Genomic DNA, 21,818 nt, shown 5'->3' with positions numbered 1-21,818 from the left:
CTACGCAAAATTGGTAAAAAATGGTGTCCTATTAGGATATTTTGAGAATAAATGAAAGTATGGAATTCAAAATTATTGCATTCTATACAAAGTTTTGTTGTTAACGTGTTTTTAGAAAGATCCAAACTGTAGTTTTTATCAGCAAAAAAAAGATATTGAAAGAAAATTTATTTTATTATTTGAAAAATATTTTTGCTAACTTAAAGCTAATGTTTTGCAAAAATTCAATTGACAACTTTTTTTTTTAGAAAACACGAAAATCTACAAAAGCAAAAAAAAAAACAAATAGGTAAATGGTTTACGACACAAGTTTTATAAGACCAAATAACATTTTTTATCTTACACAAAATATAGTTATTAATATTTTGTTAAAGTTTCATAAAAATCGACCGATGGGAAGTTATCAGTGTGGGTCGCATCACAAGCTCTTTTAATTTATTTGGAATCGATATTAATACATCTCCTATAGAAATGGTCAATGAAAACTTTTTTTTAAATGATTTCCTTAAATCCTAATGACTTTTTAACTTCGGAACATGTTGAACCACTTTCCCAGAAAATTAAAAATGAGAGTTGTGAAATGCTTTATCTCAAAATTCTGTTGGATTGAAATTTTGTGTAATACTGTTTGGTCATAACACTGTAATTCATAAATTCTGTATTTCAAAGCATATCAAAAAAACTGTAGTACCCGTGACGTGATGGTAAGAGCGTAGAACTCACATGCCAATGGTCTTCTTGGGTCCAATCCCTGCCTGTGCCACCGCAATTAATTTCACTGGTACTGTTCTCCGCAAGGAATTGACAAATCCAACATGATTTACTGTTGTCATAAAAAGTGTTGTCTCAAATAAGACGCTTTGATTCAGCATAAAAACTTTACGGTTGGAATTTATAGACCCTGGTTCTCTACGGAACTTACCATAAAACGCAACAAAGTTATTTTTAAACATTGTACATTTTTGTTCTAAAAAACTTCGTTTTAAAGCTTTTTGGTGATGTTAAGACTTTGTAAAGTGACGCATTAATGACCAACAATAGTCAGCGCTCTTCCATGACGCGTAAGTCTTGATGCATACGCTCTCCCTGCTATATATCGCTCATATCCCCTAAATTTTCCGAGAAAATTTTGAATTACAGAGATGAGCAGTCCAAGCCTTTGGTTCTAACTCAGTCATAGAATTTATAAATTGGGTATCTTTCGTCAATTGTCTGATTTAGGGGCCATTATAAATACTGGCTTTAATCTTTTCCATAGTGACCCGAGGAAATTTTTGGCAGATGAAAGCAAAACAGCTCCCGTTTTTATCTAGTGATTTAACAAGCTGTTTCAAAATACCCAGTTTTATACGTAATGGTGGAAGGATAGTTTTGTCACGAGCTACTAATGAATTCTAGACTATGTTTTTCTTTCCAGGCTCCATGTTTTCTCTAAACGGCCAGTTTCTCCTTATCCAATGCCCTTGCTTAGCTCTACTGAGGCAAAAACATATAAAACAGGGAATTTTAGTGTTACCACTTTGTTGACCGAAAAGAATGTTTATCATTTTTAAATCGACACAAATTAGCCAATAATGATCATTGTATTTAATTTTGTTCAAGACTAGCGAAATGTTAAAATATTCTTCCTTCAACTTGGAACTGTGGGCAATAGGTACCCCAGCATATTTGTTTCCATTATGTAAAAGAATACGTTTCAGGCTTCGTTTTGAGCTGTCAATGAATAAACGCCAGTCTTTTGGTTCATATTTTTTCAAACCCATTTTTAACAATAAGTTTTTGATATCTGAACAAAAGGTAATACCGTTTTCTTCGAAAAAATAACACCGTAATTCTTTATCTCTCTCACGATAAAAAGTTATTTTAGTATCTAAGGAAAGCACATTTTTTTCTTTCAATCTTGATGCTAGCAGTTCTGAAGCTTGTTTAGACAGACTTAAATCTCTTACAAGATCATTTAACTCCTTTTGGCAAAAGCATTTTGACTCATTTGACATACCTTGAAATCAGCATCAGCATCAATACCATTTTATGATGAGCTTGGTCCTTCAATGTCTTGTTTTAAGGGTTCAGATATATTTTTAAGCACTGAAGAGTCAGATCAACGCTGTCCTGGACGTTGAACATAACTAGTACTTGGGTACTGCCATTTAGCTTTAGATCGATTTTTAGTGTTTAAACCGTTTATATTCACGCTACAAAAATAACAGTCCTCGAGATGATTTCGTCGTTCTCGCCAAATAGTCGATGTTTCAAATTTTGAATTCACTTCTCTTACCACTTTTCCATAATCTTAAATATTCTACACACGACTTACAAACACAATTGGGAGCCCAGCAATTCTCACTTTTATCCAAGAGGATGCCAAAATACTCAAAATAGGTATTTTAAAAAACTCTGATATAACGATTTTGTAACACATATTCTCCGCATATGTAGCAAAAATGATCTAGGCTATGTAAACAACGTCTTTTTGAACTACTCATGGCGCAAAAACATGAGATAATAATCTTAACACCTTCAAATTCATTTACTATCTATTAATATACAGGCTTCAATGATAAAAATCAAAACCAAAGTCACGCGAGCTGCTAAACAAATTTAACGGTAAAACGGTAGACAAAAATATAAATTTTGTAGACCAGTGAATTTATATGTTGACTCGAAATTTTAAATTGGCTATATAGTTGTCTGTAGATAGATCCTGTTGATTAAGCAAAGTTTCTAATTCTTCACTGCACAGGTTTAAGACTATCCCACATTCTGAAGCAAGTTCCAACCAATCAGCGCACCAACTTGTCTTTGTCCTTAAGCCTTCAAGAGCTACTATTTTAGGTAGTCGATTATCATCCATCTTCAAGACTTTCGTGACATAATCCACTTGCATTTTTAATGTTCGAATGAACAATGGCGAGATTCCTGTTTCTAACATGATAACGTAGTTAGGTGTGCTACGCGGAAGCTGGAAGATTCTTTTGCAGTAGTATCGTAGAAGTTTTTCCACCGTATCGTACTGCCTTGTACCCCATGTCTGAGCTGCGTAGAAAAGGATTGACGCTGATATCGCTTCAAATAATTTGAATTTACTGCTGTGTGCTATACTTTTGTTATGAAAGCATCTATTCCATGTAGCGCTGATTGCGCATTTTGCCTTCATTAATTTTTCCTTCAGATTTTGCGTGAAAATAACTCCTAGATATTTGAATTCCGTTACAACCTCTATATTTTCTCCATTATAATGCCATTTTTCGTTTGCACATTTGCGGCCTCTTCCACTTTTGAATATTAAAACCTTGGATTTGTCAAGGTTAACTATCAGATTCCAAACCCGACAGTATTCGAATAATCGGTTAATCATCAACTGCAATGATTCAGAAGAGGCTGCCAACAGAACAATATCGTCTGCAAACATCACTACTCCACATGGCAGAATGTCAACCAGATCATCAATGAACATGAACACTTGCCTGACTCCCGATTGTGTTTTGAATTCTTCCGAAAGCGCTTCACCATTCCATACTTTACTTGTTGTGTCGTCGTAGAGATTCTGTATGACTCTTCCAAACTTCCATGACATACCTTTACTATATAGCTTATACATTAGAGCCTTTCTATCGATCATATCGAAAGCAGCTTTAAAATCCACGAAGAAGGCATAAAGCTTCTTTTTCTTAGGAAGGAATGTTTTAGCCATACATCTAAGGGTAAAAATATGATCGATCGTTAAATATCCACTTCTAAATCCTGCCTGGTAGTCCTTCAGCAGTTTGTCGCTATCAATCCATTCGTTGAATCGTTTGTGTAGTATTAGTGTAAATATCTTGTATGAAGCATTTAGGAACGATATACCTCTGTAATTAGCTGGTTCGGCCATGTTTCCTTTCTTGTGAATCGGAAAAATAATCGATTCCTTGAATTCATGTGGTATAGTCCCGGTTTCCATGATATTGTTCAATATGAAAGCTAGCCTTGTAAGTAGTTCTGGTGTCCCATACTTATAAAATTCAGCTGATATGCCATTCGAACCTGCAGCTTTTCCATCTTTAAGCTTCATTACAGCTGATATTACTTCTTGGTAACTAATTGTAGCATCTCATGTACTGGATTCAACAGTTTCTCAAAGTGAGCTGCCAGAAGGTTTGGTCTCAAGTTCGTTTGGATTGAAAACCGTTTGCCATTCAGTTGTCTTGCCAAGTTACAAAAATCTTTTGAGTTTTTGGATAGCGCTAATCGTCTTGATTAAGCTTCGTAGAAAACAGCCTTTTTTTGTTTACATATTTCTTTGTACGCCTTATTAGCCATCAAATACTGGTGTCTGAAATAGTCCTCATTTGAGGTCCTATACTCTCTTAACCAACCAAACGATAATTGTCTGTATTTTCTACAGTCGGCATCATACCACGGTGCCGAAGAGTTCCGCTGAGTGTTGTTGTTAACTGTGTAATAAGAGGCTTTGATTATCTCTCCTATCTGAGGTAAATCGTAAGTTCTTTGGCATATCAGCGCATTATTTAATCTCAATTGATACTCTGACTTGTGTTTCGATTTCCATTTTATTTTCGGTAAGGTATTCATAATTCTCGATTCCTGTGCTTCTCTGGTATTAAGTTTGAAGTTTACTGCAATTGGAAAGTGGTCAGAGTAAGGTACATTATGGATTTCCAAATCAAAAATGAGTTCATTCCATTCACTACCTACCAAACTATAATCAATCACCGAGCTACCTTGTCGTCCAACAAAAGTAAATTCTCCGTTCGTATCCGATAAGCAAGTTCCATTTTGAATTCTTAAACCGTATGTATAGCATAGTTCAATAAGCTTCCTCTTGCATTAACAATAATGTCCTTCGAATTTCGTTCAATTCCCAGGATCTCATTTTCATTTCCCGCTTGTCTTCCTGTCCTCGCATTCATATCACCCACCACCAGCAAGTTAGATGTTTTATCTCGAGTTATTACATCTTCTAGTTTTTCAAAATCGTTATTCCATTGATTGCAGTTGATATAAGTCGGCAGGATTCGGAAACATTTTTCTTTGTAAAACAGTTTAACAAAAATAACGCCTTCATATACTTTAAATTCGTAACACATATTATTAAGATTTTTTTTTAATCCGAAGCAGCAACTTCCACTAGCTCTTCCCCTTGATTGTGTTCTAATTTTAAATGTATGTATGTATATATTTTTTTTTCAAAACGATTTGAACACAAGAAATATTTCTGAGAATGTGGAAAAGTTCGTACGATTTTTTTGAAATAGAAAAATTGTGACTACCAACCAACCATTCCATAGATGACTGTATATTTTATCAATCCTTAACGTCTACTTAATTAACCAAGTTTGACATGATTCCTGATGCTTCCTACTTCGCGTCCGGTGGTCCAATCACTTCCTACTACACTGCACTGGAGTGTATTTTTCACAATTTATGACCATAATTACTTTCCACATTAAAAATAAAACTCCTTAATTAAAAGCCATGACTGCGTGTAGGCTTCGCATTGTCAACATAATCAATAATTCTCAACTTTCCGTTCAGAATATTTTGCCCTCATATTCCTTATGTGATGCGTTCAATCTCAAAAAACTTCTGCCCCAGAGTGTATCACATATGACCATAGTAATATCCACACAACGTAAGGTAACATGTCTATAATAATAAATTATTTTAATGAGATGTATCGTCGTGGACGCTCGTCGTGTCTCGTCGCCATCGCGCCAACCAACCTTTAACCATTATTTAGTGTGATTGTGCGTAGCCCAGTACCTTTTATAATAACATAACAACCGAAACGATGTTCCTTCTTTAAGGTTTCCCTGTTGTTCGGCGCCTTTTTTTCTTCTAATTATCATAATCAAGCCGTATCCAAGATACCGATTCCGACTTTAAGTTCCAGACTCAATTCAGTGTGTTAAAAACTCCATCCAAAGACACCTGTTAAATTAACCTCCCTGTCTCTCTCTTTTGATCTCCACCTTCAGATAATTTGTGGAATTTTATTAAAGCTTTTTGCATTTTATTTGGCTTATGCTTCTATTTTCATTTTGTTGCTAGTGGCAAAATTAATTTAAAATTCTGATAACGTTCTTTTAAGGCTTTCTCAGTCTGGGGTCTTGGTCAAGAAATCAAATAAAAACAAGCAAAATAAGTAAATATACTCGTAATAAAATAATTGGATGCGAGAAGTGTGCCAGGAGCAGAGGATTTATGATGAACCATGTTGGCTCTCAACATTTTGCTTATAATAAATTTTGTATTTTGCTAGAAAAATATATAGGCAAGGTACATAATATAGCAATAAATAGGTTGCTAACGGCTATGGCTACAAGCTGGCATTGCGTTGGAAGTTATGCGTGAGGAATACGAATGCAATTTTTGTTGTAGACACATATTTTGATAGAACTGAATATACTTCTGGTTAAGGGAAGGCTTACATTGAAAAGAATAAAAATGTTAGAACTGTATATACAACATTGTTGTGGATTCATTAAGAACAACAACTCAAGATTTCAATCAACTTGAAGTAACTTTGATTGGGAAGGCCGAAAAAGTGACTTTGATAAGTGGGCTAAGTGAAACACCTCCAAAGCTTATTAAAAATATGTTAGCTTCTTTAAGGAAATGTTGGCACGAATGCGATTTAATTGGAGTTTTAGAGGTCACATTTCATGACATATGTATTTTACTCTAGTAAAATATGTCAGAAAGGTGCAGAAAGGGCTCTCAAGAAAATTAAGTGGTTTTTTACCACAGCAGTTTTAAAAAAAAGGTGAACATTTTTGTTAATTCAAAATATCACACGAACCAATGAGACTTGAATTTAATTTTAAATTATATATTGTTATTTTAAATTATATACAGCTCGTCGTTCCATCTTCTCCTCCACTCCCCTTCGATGCATACGTGACCGTAGATTACACGAACAACTTTGCTCTCGAAGCGACCCAAGGTGCTTTCATCCGTTTTTGTCATAGTCCATGCTTTTGCACCGTATAGCAGGACGGGATGATAAGGGTCTTATATAGCATCACTTTGGTCCCCCGAGAGAGGACTTTACCACTCAATTGCTTTCTTATCCCAAAGAAACAGCGGTAAGCAAGAGTTATTCTGCGTTTGATCTCAGCGCTGGTGTTGTTTTCTGCGTTTACAGCGGAGCCTAGGTAGACGAAGTCCTTGACTACCTCAAAGTTACTTCTGTCGATGGTGACGTTTTGACCAAGACGTCGGTGTTGTATGCCCTTTCTTGACGACAGCATGTACTTTGTTTTGCCCTCATTAACCGTTAGACCCATTTGACATCGAAAGGTTCTGTTAAGTTGTTTCCAACCTTTATGGCTCTATACAGATCGTCCCTGTATATGATGTCATATGTCGATTTGGTGTTCTTGTGTTTTTTCCAGGATCTGCCATAATGTGAATATTTGATCAACTGTGGACTTTCCTGGTGTAAAACCACACTGATAAGGACCTATCAGGTTGTTGACGATGGGCTTTAGACGTTCACATATTACGGCAGGGAAAATTTTATAGGCGATGTTAAGTAGACTTATTCCTCTATAGTTGGTGCAGTTAAGAGGGTCTCCTTTTTTCAGGATCGGGCAAACAATACTGAGGTTCCATTCATCGGGCATGCTTTCTTCCGACCATATCTATAGATAAGTTGGTGCATGCTCCTAACCAACTTATCTCCAGCTGCTTTAAAGAGCTCGGCATTCAAGCCATCTGCTCCAGCGGCTTTATTAGACTTCAACTTAGATATGGCAATCTTTACTTCGTCTAAGTCGGGAGGACGGGATTGTGAGTTTTCGTCGTCTATATTGAATGGATCATCCTGTCTGACAGCGGAATTCAGTTCTTCGTCGCCGTTATACAGTCTGCAGAAGTGGTCCTTCCATATCCTCAGCATTGACTGCGGTTCCACTATGATGTTTCCACTTTCGTCTTTGCAGCTTTAGGTTCTAGGTTTATGTACCTGTGAAGTTCGTTTCACCTGTTCATAAAACTTTCGAACCTCATTCCTGCTTTTATACCTCTCAACATCTTCGACCGCACGCTTCTCATGTCCTCTCTTTTTCCTTTTAAGAAGTCGGCGTTCCTCTCGCCTCTTCTGCTCATAGAGCTCACGAGCAGCTTTCGTCCTTTTATGCAGCGCCGCTTTGCGTGCGTGTTGTTTGGCTGCATTTGCCTGCCGACATTCCTCATCAAACCAGGGGTTCCTTGTTGGTGGCTGTTTGAAACCCAGCACATCAGAGGCGGCTTCTCTAATTGCATCTTGGTAATGTTGCCACTGTTTTTCGATATATTGTGTTGGCGGCAGAGAATTTCGAGAGAGGTTACTTGTAGCTCGGTCGGAAAAGGATTTGGCAATCTCTGGCGATTGTAGCCGTTTGACGTGTTATCTTCTCCCAGCACCTCCCTGTTTTTCTGGAAATCCGAAGTGCTACCTTGGCTACAACGAGGTAGTGGTCCCAGTCGATGTTAGCTCCTCGAAAAGTTCGTACATCCATAATGCTGGAAGCGTGCCTGGCGTCGATCGCAATATATTCAATCTGGTTGACGGTAGATTGATCTGGAGAAGTCCAAGTCCCTTTGTGGATGTTGAGGTGTGGAAAACGCGTACTGGCTACCATCACGTTTCGCCCCGCAGCAAAATCTATGAGCCTGAAATTGTTATTTTAAATTATATACAGCTCGTCGTTCCATCTTCTCCTCCACTCCCCTTCGATGCATACGTGACCGTAGATTACACGAACAACTTTGCTCTCGAAGCGACCCAAGGTGCTTTCATCCGTTTTTGTCATAGTCCATGCTTTTGCACCGTATAGCAGGACGGGATGATAAGGGTCTTATATAGCATCACTTTGGTCCCCCGAGAGAGGACTTTACCACTCAATTGCTTTCTTATCCCAAAGAAACAGCGGTAAGCAAGAGTTATTCTGCGTTTGATCTCAGCGCTGGTGTTGTTTTCTGCGTTTACAGCGGAGCCTAGGTAGACGAAGTCCTTGACTACCTCAAAGTTACTTCTGTCGATGGTGACGTTTTGACCAAGACGTCGGTGTTGTATGCCCTTTCTTGACGACAGCATGTACTTTGTTTTGCCCTCATTAACCGTTAGACCCATTTGACATCGAAAGGTTCTGTTAAGTTGTTTCCAACCTTTATGGCTCTATACAGATCGTCCCTGTATATGATGTCATATGTCGATTTGGTGTTCTTGTGTTTTTTCCAGGATCTGCCATAATGTGAATATTTGATCAACTGTGGACTTTCCTGGTGTAAAACCACACTGATAAGGACCTATCAGGTTGTTGACGATGGGCTTTAGACGTTCACATATTACGGCAGGGAAAATTTTATAGGCGATGTTAAGTAGACTTATTCCTCTATAGTTGGTGCAGTTAAGAGGGTCTCCTTTTTTCAGGATCGGGCAAACAATACTGAGGTTCCATTCATCGGGCATGCTTTCTTCCGACCATATCTATAGATAAGTTGGTGCATGCTCCTAACCAACTTATCTCCAGCTGCTTTAAAGAGCTCGGCATTCAAGCCATCTGCTCCAGCGGCTTTATTAGACTTCAACTTAGATATGGCAATCTTTACTTCGTCTAAGTCGGGAGGACGGGATTGTGAGTTTTCGTCGTCTATATTGAATGGATCATCCTGTCTGACAGCGGAATTCAGTTCTTCGTCGCCGTTATACAGTCTGCAGAAGTGGTCCTTCCATATCCTCAGCATTGACTGCGGTTCCACTATGATGTTTCCACTTTCGTCTTTGCAGCTTTAGGTTCTAGGTTTATGTACCTGTGAAGTTCGTTTCACCTGTTCATAAAACTTTCGAACCTCATTCCTGCTTTTATACCTCTCAACATCTTCGACCGCACGCTTCTCATGTCCTCTCTTTTTCCTTTTAAGAAGTCGGCGTTCCTCTCGCCTCTTCTGCTCATAGAGCTCACGAGCAGCTTTCGTCCTTTTATGCAGCGCCGCTTTGCGTGCGTGTTGTTTGGCTGCATTTGCCTGCCGACATTCCTCATCAAACCAGGGGTTCCTTGTTGGTGGCTGTTTGAAACCCAGCACATCAGAGGCGGCTTCTCTAATTGCATCTTGGTAATGTTGCCACTGTTTTTCGATATATTGTGTTGGCGGCAGAGAATTTCGAGAGAGGTTACTTGTAGCTCGGTCGGAAAAGGATTTGGCAATCTCTGGCGATTGTAGCCGTTTGACGTGTTATCTTCTCCCAGCACCTCCCTGTTTTTCTGGAAATCCGAAGTGCTACCTTGGCTACAACGAGGTAGTGGTCCCAGTCGATGTTAGCTCCTCGAAAAGTTCGTACATCCATAATGCTGGAAGCGTGCCTGGCGTCGATCGCAATATATTCAATCTGGTTGACGGTAGATTGATCTGGAGAAGTCCAAGTCCCTTTGTGGATGTTGAGGTGTGGAAAACGCGTACTGGCTACCATCACGTTTCGCCCCGCAGCAAAATCTATGAGCCTGAATCCGTTGTCGGAAGTGTTGTCGTGCAGGCTGTTCCTCCCGATTATTCCACCAAAGATGTCTTCCCTTCCTAGCTTGGCATTAAAATTGTTCAGGACTATTTTAATATCGTAGCTAGGGCACTGCTCATATGTTTTGTCTAGGAGCTCGAAGAACATATCTTTGGTGTTGTCGTCTTTCTCTTCTGTGCGGGCGTGCGCGCATATCAGGATAATGTTGCCGAATTTAGCCTTGATGCGTATGGTCATGAGGCGCTCATTGATGCAGACTTCTTGCCTAAGGATGGCTCCAATGACAAAGCCGCATCCAAATAAGCTCTGTTGGTTTTAGTGGTAGCAGTCACCATAGTAAATATCGCAGTTTTTCATCCTCTTTTTGCCCGGCCCATCCCATCGTATTTCCTGGATGGCGGTGATATTTGCTTTATAGCAGATTTAGTGAAATTTTAAGAAAAATCTAATTGACAGTTTTTTACAAAAAATAAAAACCTAAAAAAAAAACAATTATAAAACTTGGTAAAAATGGACTTCCGACTCAAATAGCTTTACAAAAATTAAAAACATTGTCTTCAAACTTTGTGTCTTTCACAAAAAATGCTGTTTTCTATATTCAGTAGTTTTTTTAATGAAAATCAATTTTCATAAGAAAATAAAATCTCCAAAAAATAGTACGCAAATTTGGTAAAAATTGATGTTTGGTTTTTGCTATCTCTCAAATTAATCATCCAATGTGTAAAAAAATAGGAAATGCTACTAAAATTGAAAAAAAATCAAACGTCCTACCACAACTTCAAATTTTTTGTGAATGGGCTTTTAAAAAATTGGCCGAAGATCTACTTTTTTATGGAAAATTGCGTTCAGCGAAGAAGCTCATTTCGGGTGGAATAGATAACAGAACCATTGCAAGTGCTATAAATGTATCCAGAAAAGTCACTGGCGGAATTTTGTGGTCGTATTTTTTTTAAAAATGATGAGAATCGCAAAGTTACTGTGAATAATGAGAGCTACCATGAGATGATAACAACCATTTTAGATTGATATCCCCTTCTATAAGAAAAAAAAATGCTTTTTCACGCCTGAACAAAAACGTTATTAACTTCCCATAGGAAGTCATTGTAATCGGTTTGATTTGTCGAACTGAAAATGTTGACATTTCTCGACGTTAGAGTCTAAATAAAGAGAGATGTCTGTACATGTGTGTGTACGTAAGAAAGAATCTCAAACAAATTGTGGTTAACTTAAAATGTCTCATGAGCCAATAGCACTATAGCACCTCGAATTAAATTTGAAATTATAAATATATTGTGACGTGATAGTAAACAAGATGTTTTTTAAAAAAAAATCAAGTAACTGTTTCCTTTATAAATCAAAAAAAAGGACAAAAATAATTGTCACCACGAATATTTTACAAACAAAAGATGATTTCATCTTTAAAATAATTGTATGCAACGAAGAATAACGTTTATGACATTTACAAAACATAAAAAACTTGGTTAAAATTGATTTTCGAAACAAATTTTTGTTCAATTTTATAGAAAATATTCAGTAAAAATACCGACAGTCAGTTTTTGTCATAAAAATTAAGATCTGCAAAATTTGTAAACATTGATTTTCGGTTCTCAATATCTCTAGAATAAATGAAAGTATTGACTTCAAAACGATTGTATTCTGTAATAAATTGTTTGCATTTGTTAATAAAAGGAATAAAAAGTTAAATCCAACTTAAATTGGTAAAAATTGGTTTTCGACTAAATATCTCGTTAGCGAAAACAGACTTTTAAATCAAACTATTTCATATGCAAAACACTGTTGGTATTTTTTAGTTATTTTTAACTTCCCATAGGAAGTTTTTGTAATGGGTTCGATTTGTCAAATTGAAAATTTTGACATTTCTCGACGTTTCAAGGTCCTTAGAGTCGAAATAAGAGATTTTTAGAAAGATGTCTGTGCGTGTGTGTGTACGTGCGTTCGTACGTCCTAACGTCCGTACGTTCGCTACGTTTTTTTCGTCGTCCATAGCTCAAGAACCAGAAGAGATATCGATTTCAAATACATTTTGTTATACAGATAATAAGGCAGAAAGAGCTTTCACGAACATTTTGTGAGTGGTTTTTTACCTAGCAGTTTGAAAAAAAGTGAAAACTTGGTTAACCCTAAATATCTTACGAACCAAAAACGCTAGAGACTTCTTATAAATCAAAAAAACTGAAAAAAAATTTGTCACCTCCAAAATTTTACGCCTAAAATATGATTTCATCTCAAAAACAATTTTGTGCAACGAAGAATAATGTTTTTGACATCTGATGAAATTTTGAGAAAAATCTAATTTACAGTTTTTTTTTATAAAAAATAAAAATCTACAAAAAAACATTACTCAAAGTTCGTAAAAATTGAATATCGATTCAAATATCTTTTCAAGAACTTGAAATGTAGGCTTCAAATTTATTTTATCTTATAAGAAATATGTTTTCAACATTTTGAAAAATGTTGAGAAAAATCGAATTGACAGTTTTTTTACAAAAAATAAAAACCTAAAAAAAAATTTGTAAAAGTTGGTAAAAATTGATTTTCGACTCGAATATCTTTTCAAAACTTTGACATAGTGGCTTTAATTTACTTTTATCTTTAAAAAATATTGTTGTCAACATTCAGTTAAATGTTTAAAAAAATCGAATTGACAGTTTTTTTACAAAAAATTAAAAACCGAAAAAAAATTAACAAAAGTTGGTAAAAAATGATTTTCGACTCAAATATCATTTCAAAAATTTGAGATAATAGCTTCTAAATAATTTTTACTTATAAGAAATATTGTTTCAACATTAGGACTACTTTTGAGAAAAATCGAATTGACAGTTTTTCTACAAAAATAAAAACCTAAAAAAAAATTATAAAAGTTGGTAAAAATTGATTTTCTACTAAAATATTTTTTTAAAAGTTGTAGATATTGGCTTTAAGCTACTTTTATTTTGCAAAAAATATTGTTGTTAACATTCAGTAAAATTTTGAAAAAAAAACCTATTGACAGTTTTTGTACAAAAAATTAAAAACCTACAAAAATTTAAAAAAAAAATTTGTAAAAATTGATTTTCGATTCAAATATCTTTTCAAAAATTAAAAATATTGGCTTCAAACTTATTTTATTCCACAGAAAATATTGTTTTCGATATTCAGTAATTTTTATATAAAAATCCAACAGTTCATAAAAAATAAAATCTACAAAAAATAGTACGCAAATTTGGTAAGAATTGATACGAGTACATACAGACAACCTTTTAAGCTTGACAAATCGACAGACGGGATGGGAAGTTATCAGTGTGGATCGCATCCCAGCCTAATTTTTTGTTTAATATTCAACTGACAACTTTTTTAACAAGACACGAAAACCTCCAAACCTTTTAAGCAAAACTAAACGACATACGGGATTTGAAGATATCAGTGTGGATCACATCCCAGCCTCGTTTTTACTTTTATAATAAAGTTAGCGAACTCTTACTAAAATCGTTTTTATCACAAATTCAGTATCAAAATTATTTTTTCTTTAATAATAAATTTCGGTTTTCAACAACTTCAAAAGCTTTATTTTTATAAAATTCCTTAATTACGTTTTAAATCTATTAAACTATTCCTTCTATACCTTATAAGATTCATTTCTTAATTCAATCAATGATATTCTGCGTTGTTTTCAAAATTTTACACAATAATTTTTAATTTTTTTTTTAAGTATGCATTGTGTTTTTAAAATGATTCTTTTGATGCAAACCTAATTTAAAGCTTACAATTTTAATGTTTTAAAGAAATACAAGCCTGTATTGCGTTTTTAGATAAAAACCGCATCCAACTTGAATTTCAATTTGTCTTCAGTTTATAAAATCATTCTATGTACAACTTTAAAAATAATATAAAATCAATGTTCAATTGTTTGCCTTTTTTTCGTCGACATTAATAGTTATTTCTAATTTCCAACTATTAAACTTAATTTCCAACAAAAACTTTTTACTCATTCTTTTTTAAGCCTACGCAACTCTAATCTCAAATGCCCAAAATCCAAATGATTGATTTCAGTGATGAAAACATACGATAGATACGAGTATAACTGATCCCTAAAATCAAATTTATTTGAAGTCATGGCACCAACTTCTTGAGATGTGATCGGAGACAAAAATGCTTATTCAACCTTTACGAAAAGTCACAATTTTCAATTCGATAAATCAGATCGATTACAAAAACTTCCACGAAAAAAAATATTCGTTGATTGTAATCGTTATATTGTATCGTTATATTGTATCGTTACAATGATGCTTTCTAAATTATTTTGAAAAGAACAATGACAATTAAGCTTGGTAGTAAGTAGAAATTTTATAGATTTAAAATTTGTCTAGAATATTACCAATCATGTTGTCGATTTCGAGGTATTAAACGAGCCATTTTCAGACCACATGCCGATTGTGGTTTCCTTCAACCATTCAGAGGTAGCTAATGTCACAACCACAAACATGGAACTCCTCCCAAAGATAGTTTGGCATAATAGCAATGAACACTCCTATAAAGAGAATTTAGATGAGGCTCTACAAAATCATGAAGTTGCGAATTTCAACGATCTAGAGGAAATAATTAAGCAAGCAAATCCTTCCAGCAGATTGAAGAAAAAACGCATAGCATTCAAGGATCGCTGGTTTGATGAAAGCTGTAAAAAGGCAAGGGATGTGTCCTATGCCTGGCTAAAACTATTCCGTAAAGCCAGTACCAGGTTTGCCAAGGAATCGTATTTAAAAGTTTTTCGAATCTGAGGCGCTTAAACTCACTCTCGCTATGAACTCTTCAGAATTTTGGACCCTAGCTCGCAATTTAAATGGTACTAAATATATTATTGACAACAGCTTAAGCCCGCAAGCTTTGCAGAACCATTTCCAGCAACTTTTAAACCCAACATCAAAAGAGATATCCAAGTACCATTACGCCCCACCTAACTTTCAAGAGCCTATTTAAGATTCACCTATCACTATACAAGAAGTTTCTTCTATTGTTAATGGATTCAAGGATGGCAAAGCAGCTGGATCGGATAGGATACCTGTAGAATTTTACAAGTACGGATCGAATAATCTCATTCAGACGCTAACCGGCCTAATTAACAGCGTCATGGAAAATGGTGTAATACCTGAACAGTTTAAGGAAGCTTTAGTGTTTCCCATTTACAAGAAAGGTTGTGCAATGAATCCTGCGAACTACAGAGGTATTTCCTTTCGAAATGCCTCCTATAAAATTTTCACTTCAGTACTTCAGAATCGGCTCAAAATGTGGATTTCATCAAAAAATCTCTTAAGTGAATTTCAGGCGGGCTTTAGATCGGGCTACTCTACTATTGATCACATTTTCGTGTTCAAAAGTATTGCTGACTCATATCTCGCAAGAAGTAAAAAGTTGTATGTCATCTTCGTGGATTTTAGAGCAGCGTTCGACACGGTCGACCGGGATGCCCTAATGTACAAGCTGTACGGGCTTGGAATGTCCTTAAAATTTGGTCAACTCATTCAAAATATCTATCGAGATACGAAATCGTCAGTATGGAATGGTGCTAATAGATCAGAGTGGTTTGCAACCAAAACAGGAGTCAGACAAGGCTGTCCTCTAAGCCCCGATCTATTTGCACTTTTTATAAACGACTTGGTCTATAGTCTACCTGGTGGTATAGAATTTGCGGGACTGCAAATTAAAGCCCTTCTTTTTGCAGATGATGTAGTAATGATGGCAAACTCACCTGAAACTCTACAGTTAATGTTAAATAAGCTCCAAGAATTCTGTAAGTTGTGGAATCTTATGGTTAATCCGGATAAGTCCAAAGTTATGGTAATTCGAAAGGGAGCAGGCAGAACTAGTGCAAACGAGAAATGGTATTACGAAGGGAATGCTGTTGAGGTTGTAAAAGAATACAAATATCTTGGTGTACTATTCACACAAAATATGAAAATGGATAAACATTTAAAAGATAAATTATCTAAGGCAAAAACTGCAATAAACGCTACCTGGAAAAATTGCTTCAACAACAGATTCATAAGGCACAGTAGTAAATATCGGGTCTTTGAAACTTTAGCAGAATCAATCATCTTTTATGCTGCACAGGTATGGGGAGGTTCAGAATATGAATCGGTTGAGGAACTTTTAAGGTACTACCTGAAACGAGCATTTCAACTCCCCCCCAACGAACCGAACTATATGCTTATGATTGAGACTGGATTGCCACCGTTACTAATTAAAACACTCAAACTACAAGTTGACTATGTTCTCCGTGTCATGCAATTGCCTGATCACCGGCTCCCTAAGATGGTCGCCATTCAAGTGGTGCAAAGCAAAAGAGGATTTTTTAAAGAATGGGAATGTTTAGCTGAAGAGTGTGGATTTGTACTTGATATAAATATAGATGATCCAAGTACTGCGAGACCCTTATTGTACGACCTTAGATATAGGGAAAAACAAGAGGAAGAAGCAGCAGGATCTCTTCACCGAACTATATATAATCGCCTGGATTACACTTTCAACGAAAACAACTACTTCAAAGATGAAAATAATACAAGCACAATTTCAATGATGTTCCGATTACGAGGCGAATTGCTCCAACTCAATTACATACCACATAGAAGTGAATTACCGATTTTTTGCGATTTATGCAACCGGCGAGAACGTGAAGACATCATTCATTTCTTGGGAAGGTGTCCAGTTTTGCGTGAAATAAGAAGAAACTTATTTGGAAATGATACCTTAACCGAAGAACATTGTATTTTCTTATTAAATCAAATGAATGTTGATTTATTGTATGATTTCCTAAAAACTGCTCTTAGATATAGGAACAGAATTAAAAACGGTGATTTTTGAAATTAGAACTTACCTACAGTTAAAAAAAAAAAATATATATGCAAACGGAATCTTAATCCTTAATTAAAATAAAGACTGAACTATTAAATTAAAAATGTAATTTTATCAAACACATATATAGAGTTTATATTGTATTGTCAATCTGGCAGACGGCAAATGCCATGCTCAAACGATTTTATGTATCCTAAATATTGTATTCAATCTCTAAAAAGAAAAAAATATGAACCAATAAAAATCTAATCTACTACTACTACTACTATTACCAATTTGTTATGATTGTGAACTGTGCGGCTCCAAATAAGTTCAATTACAGGTGATAAGATGTATCTCATCTACCTCCTTATTTTTCAAGTAGAAAAAATGATTGAGACACAAAAAGCCACTGAATTGAATAATTGCTGACCACAAGACCTTAATGATGCATAGTGTATGCACCTATAATATTTATGACAAAGATGCGACTACGTCCATTTTCCAAAAACAATCAAAATTATTAGTAATAAATTAAAAAAACTATTAAACCATAAATGCACCTTCATTGTTTGTTATTTTTATCGACTCTAATCAGCAAACTGACCCGAGTCATATGGTGTACTGTGTAATATTATAAAAACCTATATGTACTCCCCCTTAAGCCATTGTTTATCTCCGAAACTCAACAAGTAGTGTCTGAACCAACAACAATTAAAACAAAAAAAAAGTCGTCAGTTCATTCAAGAAAAATCACTAAGTATACAAAAATACTCGTAGCAATTATTTTATCAAACGACCTTGCACTTCGAAGAGGCCATAAACTCTCAGATCAACTAAACTGCTAGCATTGTTTTGTTTACCAATGAAACGTTAAGATTAAGACCAGTTCCTTGTTCCATCAGCAGCGCATTGTGTCTTCTTTACATCGCTCGCAGTGTTATACCCGCGGGACGCTCTCATCGAACAAAATTTTAATGATCTTTCTTTATGGTTTCGATTTTCAGAAGAACGCTCCAACGACGACGACGACGACGAAAACGAAGATCATGGGGAGGCACAGCAGAAACGTGATCGTGTCAACTGTTGGTGCAACAATATCCAGCAGTTTTCTGGTACTGATACCACTTTTACTACAGGTAAGCCCAGTATCAGAATAATTGAGACCCTGAATGTTTAAGATTTATGAATTCCCTATCTCTTAATGTAACTACTTTTAAAAAATCCTAAATTTTTTGCTTCAAGACCTTTACGAATGTGTTACCACTTGTGGCGGGACATGGACGACTAATGGATCCACCAGCACGCAACGCTATGTGGCGATTTGGTTATCCAAATCCGGTCAACTACAATGACAACGAGCTCTTTTGCGGTGGTTATGCGGTACAATGGGAACAAAATGCTGGACGATGTGGAGTATGTGGTGATGCGTATCATATGAAGTCACCGCGCCCCCACGAAGCCGGTGGAGAATTCGCCAAGGGAATCATCTCCCGATACTACACAGCCGGACAGGTGAGTTGCGATGAGTTCTTGTTTGGAATGAATAAAAACTAATTGATCAAATTTTTGAACGGCAGCGCGACCTAAGTGGTCTGTGGCTTGTGTTGAAAGGTGAAGCAAGGTTTATGTTGGAATTGCAAGGGCATTCAATGTCATGTTTTTCAAAAGCGACTGGAGCCTTAAGATTTTTGAGATAGTATTGTTGTCGGCAGGGTATTTTTGTTTTTGACAACTAAATCGTGAACTGCGATTGACTTGATTGGTTTAAAAAAATTAAGTTTTTTAATAAAATGAAGATGATGGAGGACAGTAAGAAGAAAATTGCTTTATTATACTTAATTTAAAAAAGACAACTTGACTGTTTAGGAAACAAAATGAAGAAATACAATATTTGGATATGCTTAATCCTACAGGTCGGTTTAGAAAATAAGCGATATATTTTTGTTGAATTTTTATTCCAATATACAATTTGGAGTTTGCCATAAGTGGAAGATGTGTACATAATTCTTTCGAGGTAATTTTCAACCAATTTTTTGAAAATTGTAAGCTGTAACTCATATACCTACTATAATGTGAGTAATGTTGGTTTTCTAAAGCATCTAGAGCTCGATGATTATTCGAAAAATTACAGTTCCTAGTGAAGTTTCAAAGAAAAAGTCCTAGCGTCGTAAACTTACATAAGCTTGGTGGTCAAACCTTTCAGTCATGATCTTTAAATCGTTCAATTTCTAAGAAAGCTGGAAAATGAATATATCTAAACCATGAGCATGAGTTTATAATGATGCACAGGCCTTATGACATCATTAACACGTTTATTCTCTTCACTATTTTACAATCCATTATATTTAATGGTAAATGTTGAATCAATATTATGGCCCTCATTATGAGTAGCGAATCGAGCTTAAAAACTTGCGAATTTGATAATTTTATATTATGCGTATCGATTCGCTTGGATTAAATTCGCTTCAAATGTCAAAACATTATCGAACTTGGTTATCGCGGCCAAGGGCGGATCCAGACTTTTCATCAGGGGGGGTGGGGTTCATACACTTAGATGAGTTTTTACTCTCCGCTTAAAAATTATCTTTAATGTTTTGTAAAGGAGGCTAACAAAATTTAAATAACATAATATGTGCGAGTATATTAACCTTACCTTTACACATTTAATTTCTAAAATGATAACTTTAGATATCAAATTATACATATGAAAGCATTCGCAGATTCCAAAAGTTTTCTAAATATGCCATATTTAAGAGCTTAAAAAAAATAGTTTAGAGGGTTTTTGCTGCATTTCACGCAGAAATGTAAGAAACTGTTTTGAAACGTAGCTTTTTTTCCAAAAATAAAATAAAAACGTTTCTTGTATCCATTTCTATTTATGCTAAGAACACTAAAAATTAAAAATCCAGAAAGTGAGAGAGGATCTGATATGAAGAATTGTCGGGCTTTTTTGACGAAGTTTTTTCGAACTCTATTTTCGAGAGTTTATTATTTCTATCGCTATTAGTCTGCTTACTCGTATTTTGATCTTAAAGGAGTCAACAAAACTTAAAAATTTTAGGGAGAAAAATGTTTGGTTCTTGAATTTAAGTAAATAGGTGCTTTTGAGTACCTACATAATTTCTCTAAAAAAATAAATCAAAACGAATTAAGGTAAACAAATAAGTTGGGAAGAAACGTTTGTGTGGCACTCACAAATCACACGTTTCAGAATCTCTTTTCACTTCAAATCTCAAGAGATTCAAAGCTTGTATATCAGTAGATATGCCCCGTTTATTATGTTTTTCAATTAGCCATTAGTTTAACAAAAGTGTCACTTTTGATGTTTTTGGGACAATTATATTGTTGAAATTCGTGTTTAAATATTAGTTCTAGAGCATCCAAAGCAAATTCACTTCAAAAGTAGATTTATTTAACTTTTTAAAATCTTTTAAGATCTTTTGTATTCAACAGAAAACCAATTGTGAAATAAATAAAATGCACGACTGGATCGCTTCAACTTTGCTAATTTCTTCCAAAAAGTCTGTTTAAAAATATTTCCTATATTTTAAAATTTAAAAATGTACCCACAAAATAAATTTTTCTCAAAAATTTAAATGCCATTTTATTTTTCAAAAAATCTAGATTATTTTATTTTTTTTCGAAAATCATTTTAAATGCTGTCTTAAAAATAGTTTGGTAAGCACTAAACAATGGGCTTATAAATGCATGTACATTTTACATTTAAATTTCGTCAAACAAAATTAATACTTTTTTTTAAATCAAAAAAGGTCCATAAGGGCTTGAGAAAATTTAAGAACAAAATAAAGGTTTTTGAGGAATAATACCAAAATATGTTTTTCTTATAGAAAGAAGTCAAATTAAGAACACAAAATTTAAAGAAAGTTTTAGAAAAATCACATGTTTTAACCAACAAATTGGTATGGAGACTGCTGTTATTTTTTGTATTAATAAAATTAAAATCGTCTGAAAACTTTAATTTCAATCAACACAATTGTTTGGATTGTAGAAGCCAGGAACGACAGAAAGACGGACGGAATCGGGGTACCCACTTTTTTCGACTTCTCTATCGTCGTAATGTCATATTTGATTAAAAGTTCTAGTTCAAAATTGTTTACTAATGCAGAGACATATAGGAACTATCATACCATATAGTTCCTATATGTCTGTTTTTCTTAGGAACAATTTTCATGAAAATAATTTAAAGCATTACTTAAGTTTTTTTCAAATTCTAAATTGAGTGAAAACAAAAATTTTAGTTGTTTTTATCAGCAAACCACTTTGTGGTGAAAGTCGTCAAAATACTAATAAATCTATAGATGAAATTTGTCTATACAACTTTACTGTATAAGCTTTATGGCTCATATGAACCCCCCCCCCCTGGATCATCAGTTGGTCAAAAATTAATAAATTTGTGCTGCGTTTTTGGAAAAGGCTGAATTTCCGATTCATATTATGTTCTTGGTCCAGTCCTCAGTTAAAAGTA

At 35.0% G+C, this 21,818-nt stretch overlaps 2 protein-coding genes across 2 annotated transcripts in view; one reads left to right on the top strand and one right to left on the bottom strand.

Annotated features, from left to right (window-relative positions):
* Positions 1-21,818, top strand: part of LOC129945425 (uncharacterized) — a 114,552-nt gene that overhangs the window by 62,325 nt on the left and 30,409 nt on the right. Inside the window, exons 3-4 of the mRNA XM_056055178.1 lie at positions 18,337-18,468; positions 18,575-18,844. Coding sequence (XP_055911153.1) covers positions 18,379-18,468; positions 18,575-18,844 — 360 coding nt within the window. The 5' untranslated portion in view covers positions 18,337-18,378. The remainder of the gene's footprint in view (positions 1-18,336; positions 18,469-18,574; positions 18,845-21,818) is intronic.
* Positions 2,651-4,054, bottom strand: LOC129944887 (uncharacterized). The gene has a single exon (XM_056054549.1). It carries the CDS (start codon positions 4,052-4,054, stop codon positions 2,651-2,653), a length of 1,404 nt encoding a protein of 467 aa, XP_055910524.1.

The sequence above is a fragment of the Eupeodes corollae genome, chromosome 2 (genome assembly GCF_945859685.1).
Source record: "Eupeodes corollae chromosome 2, idEupCoro1.1, whole genome shotgun sequence".
In the NCBI taxonomy this organism is placed as follows: Eukaryota; Metazoa; Arthropoda; class Insecta; order Diptera; family Syrphidae; genus Eupeodes; species Eupeodes corollae.
This window is presented reverse-complemented; position numbering and strand designations above follow the sequence as displayed.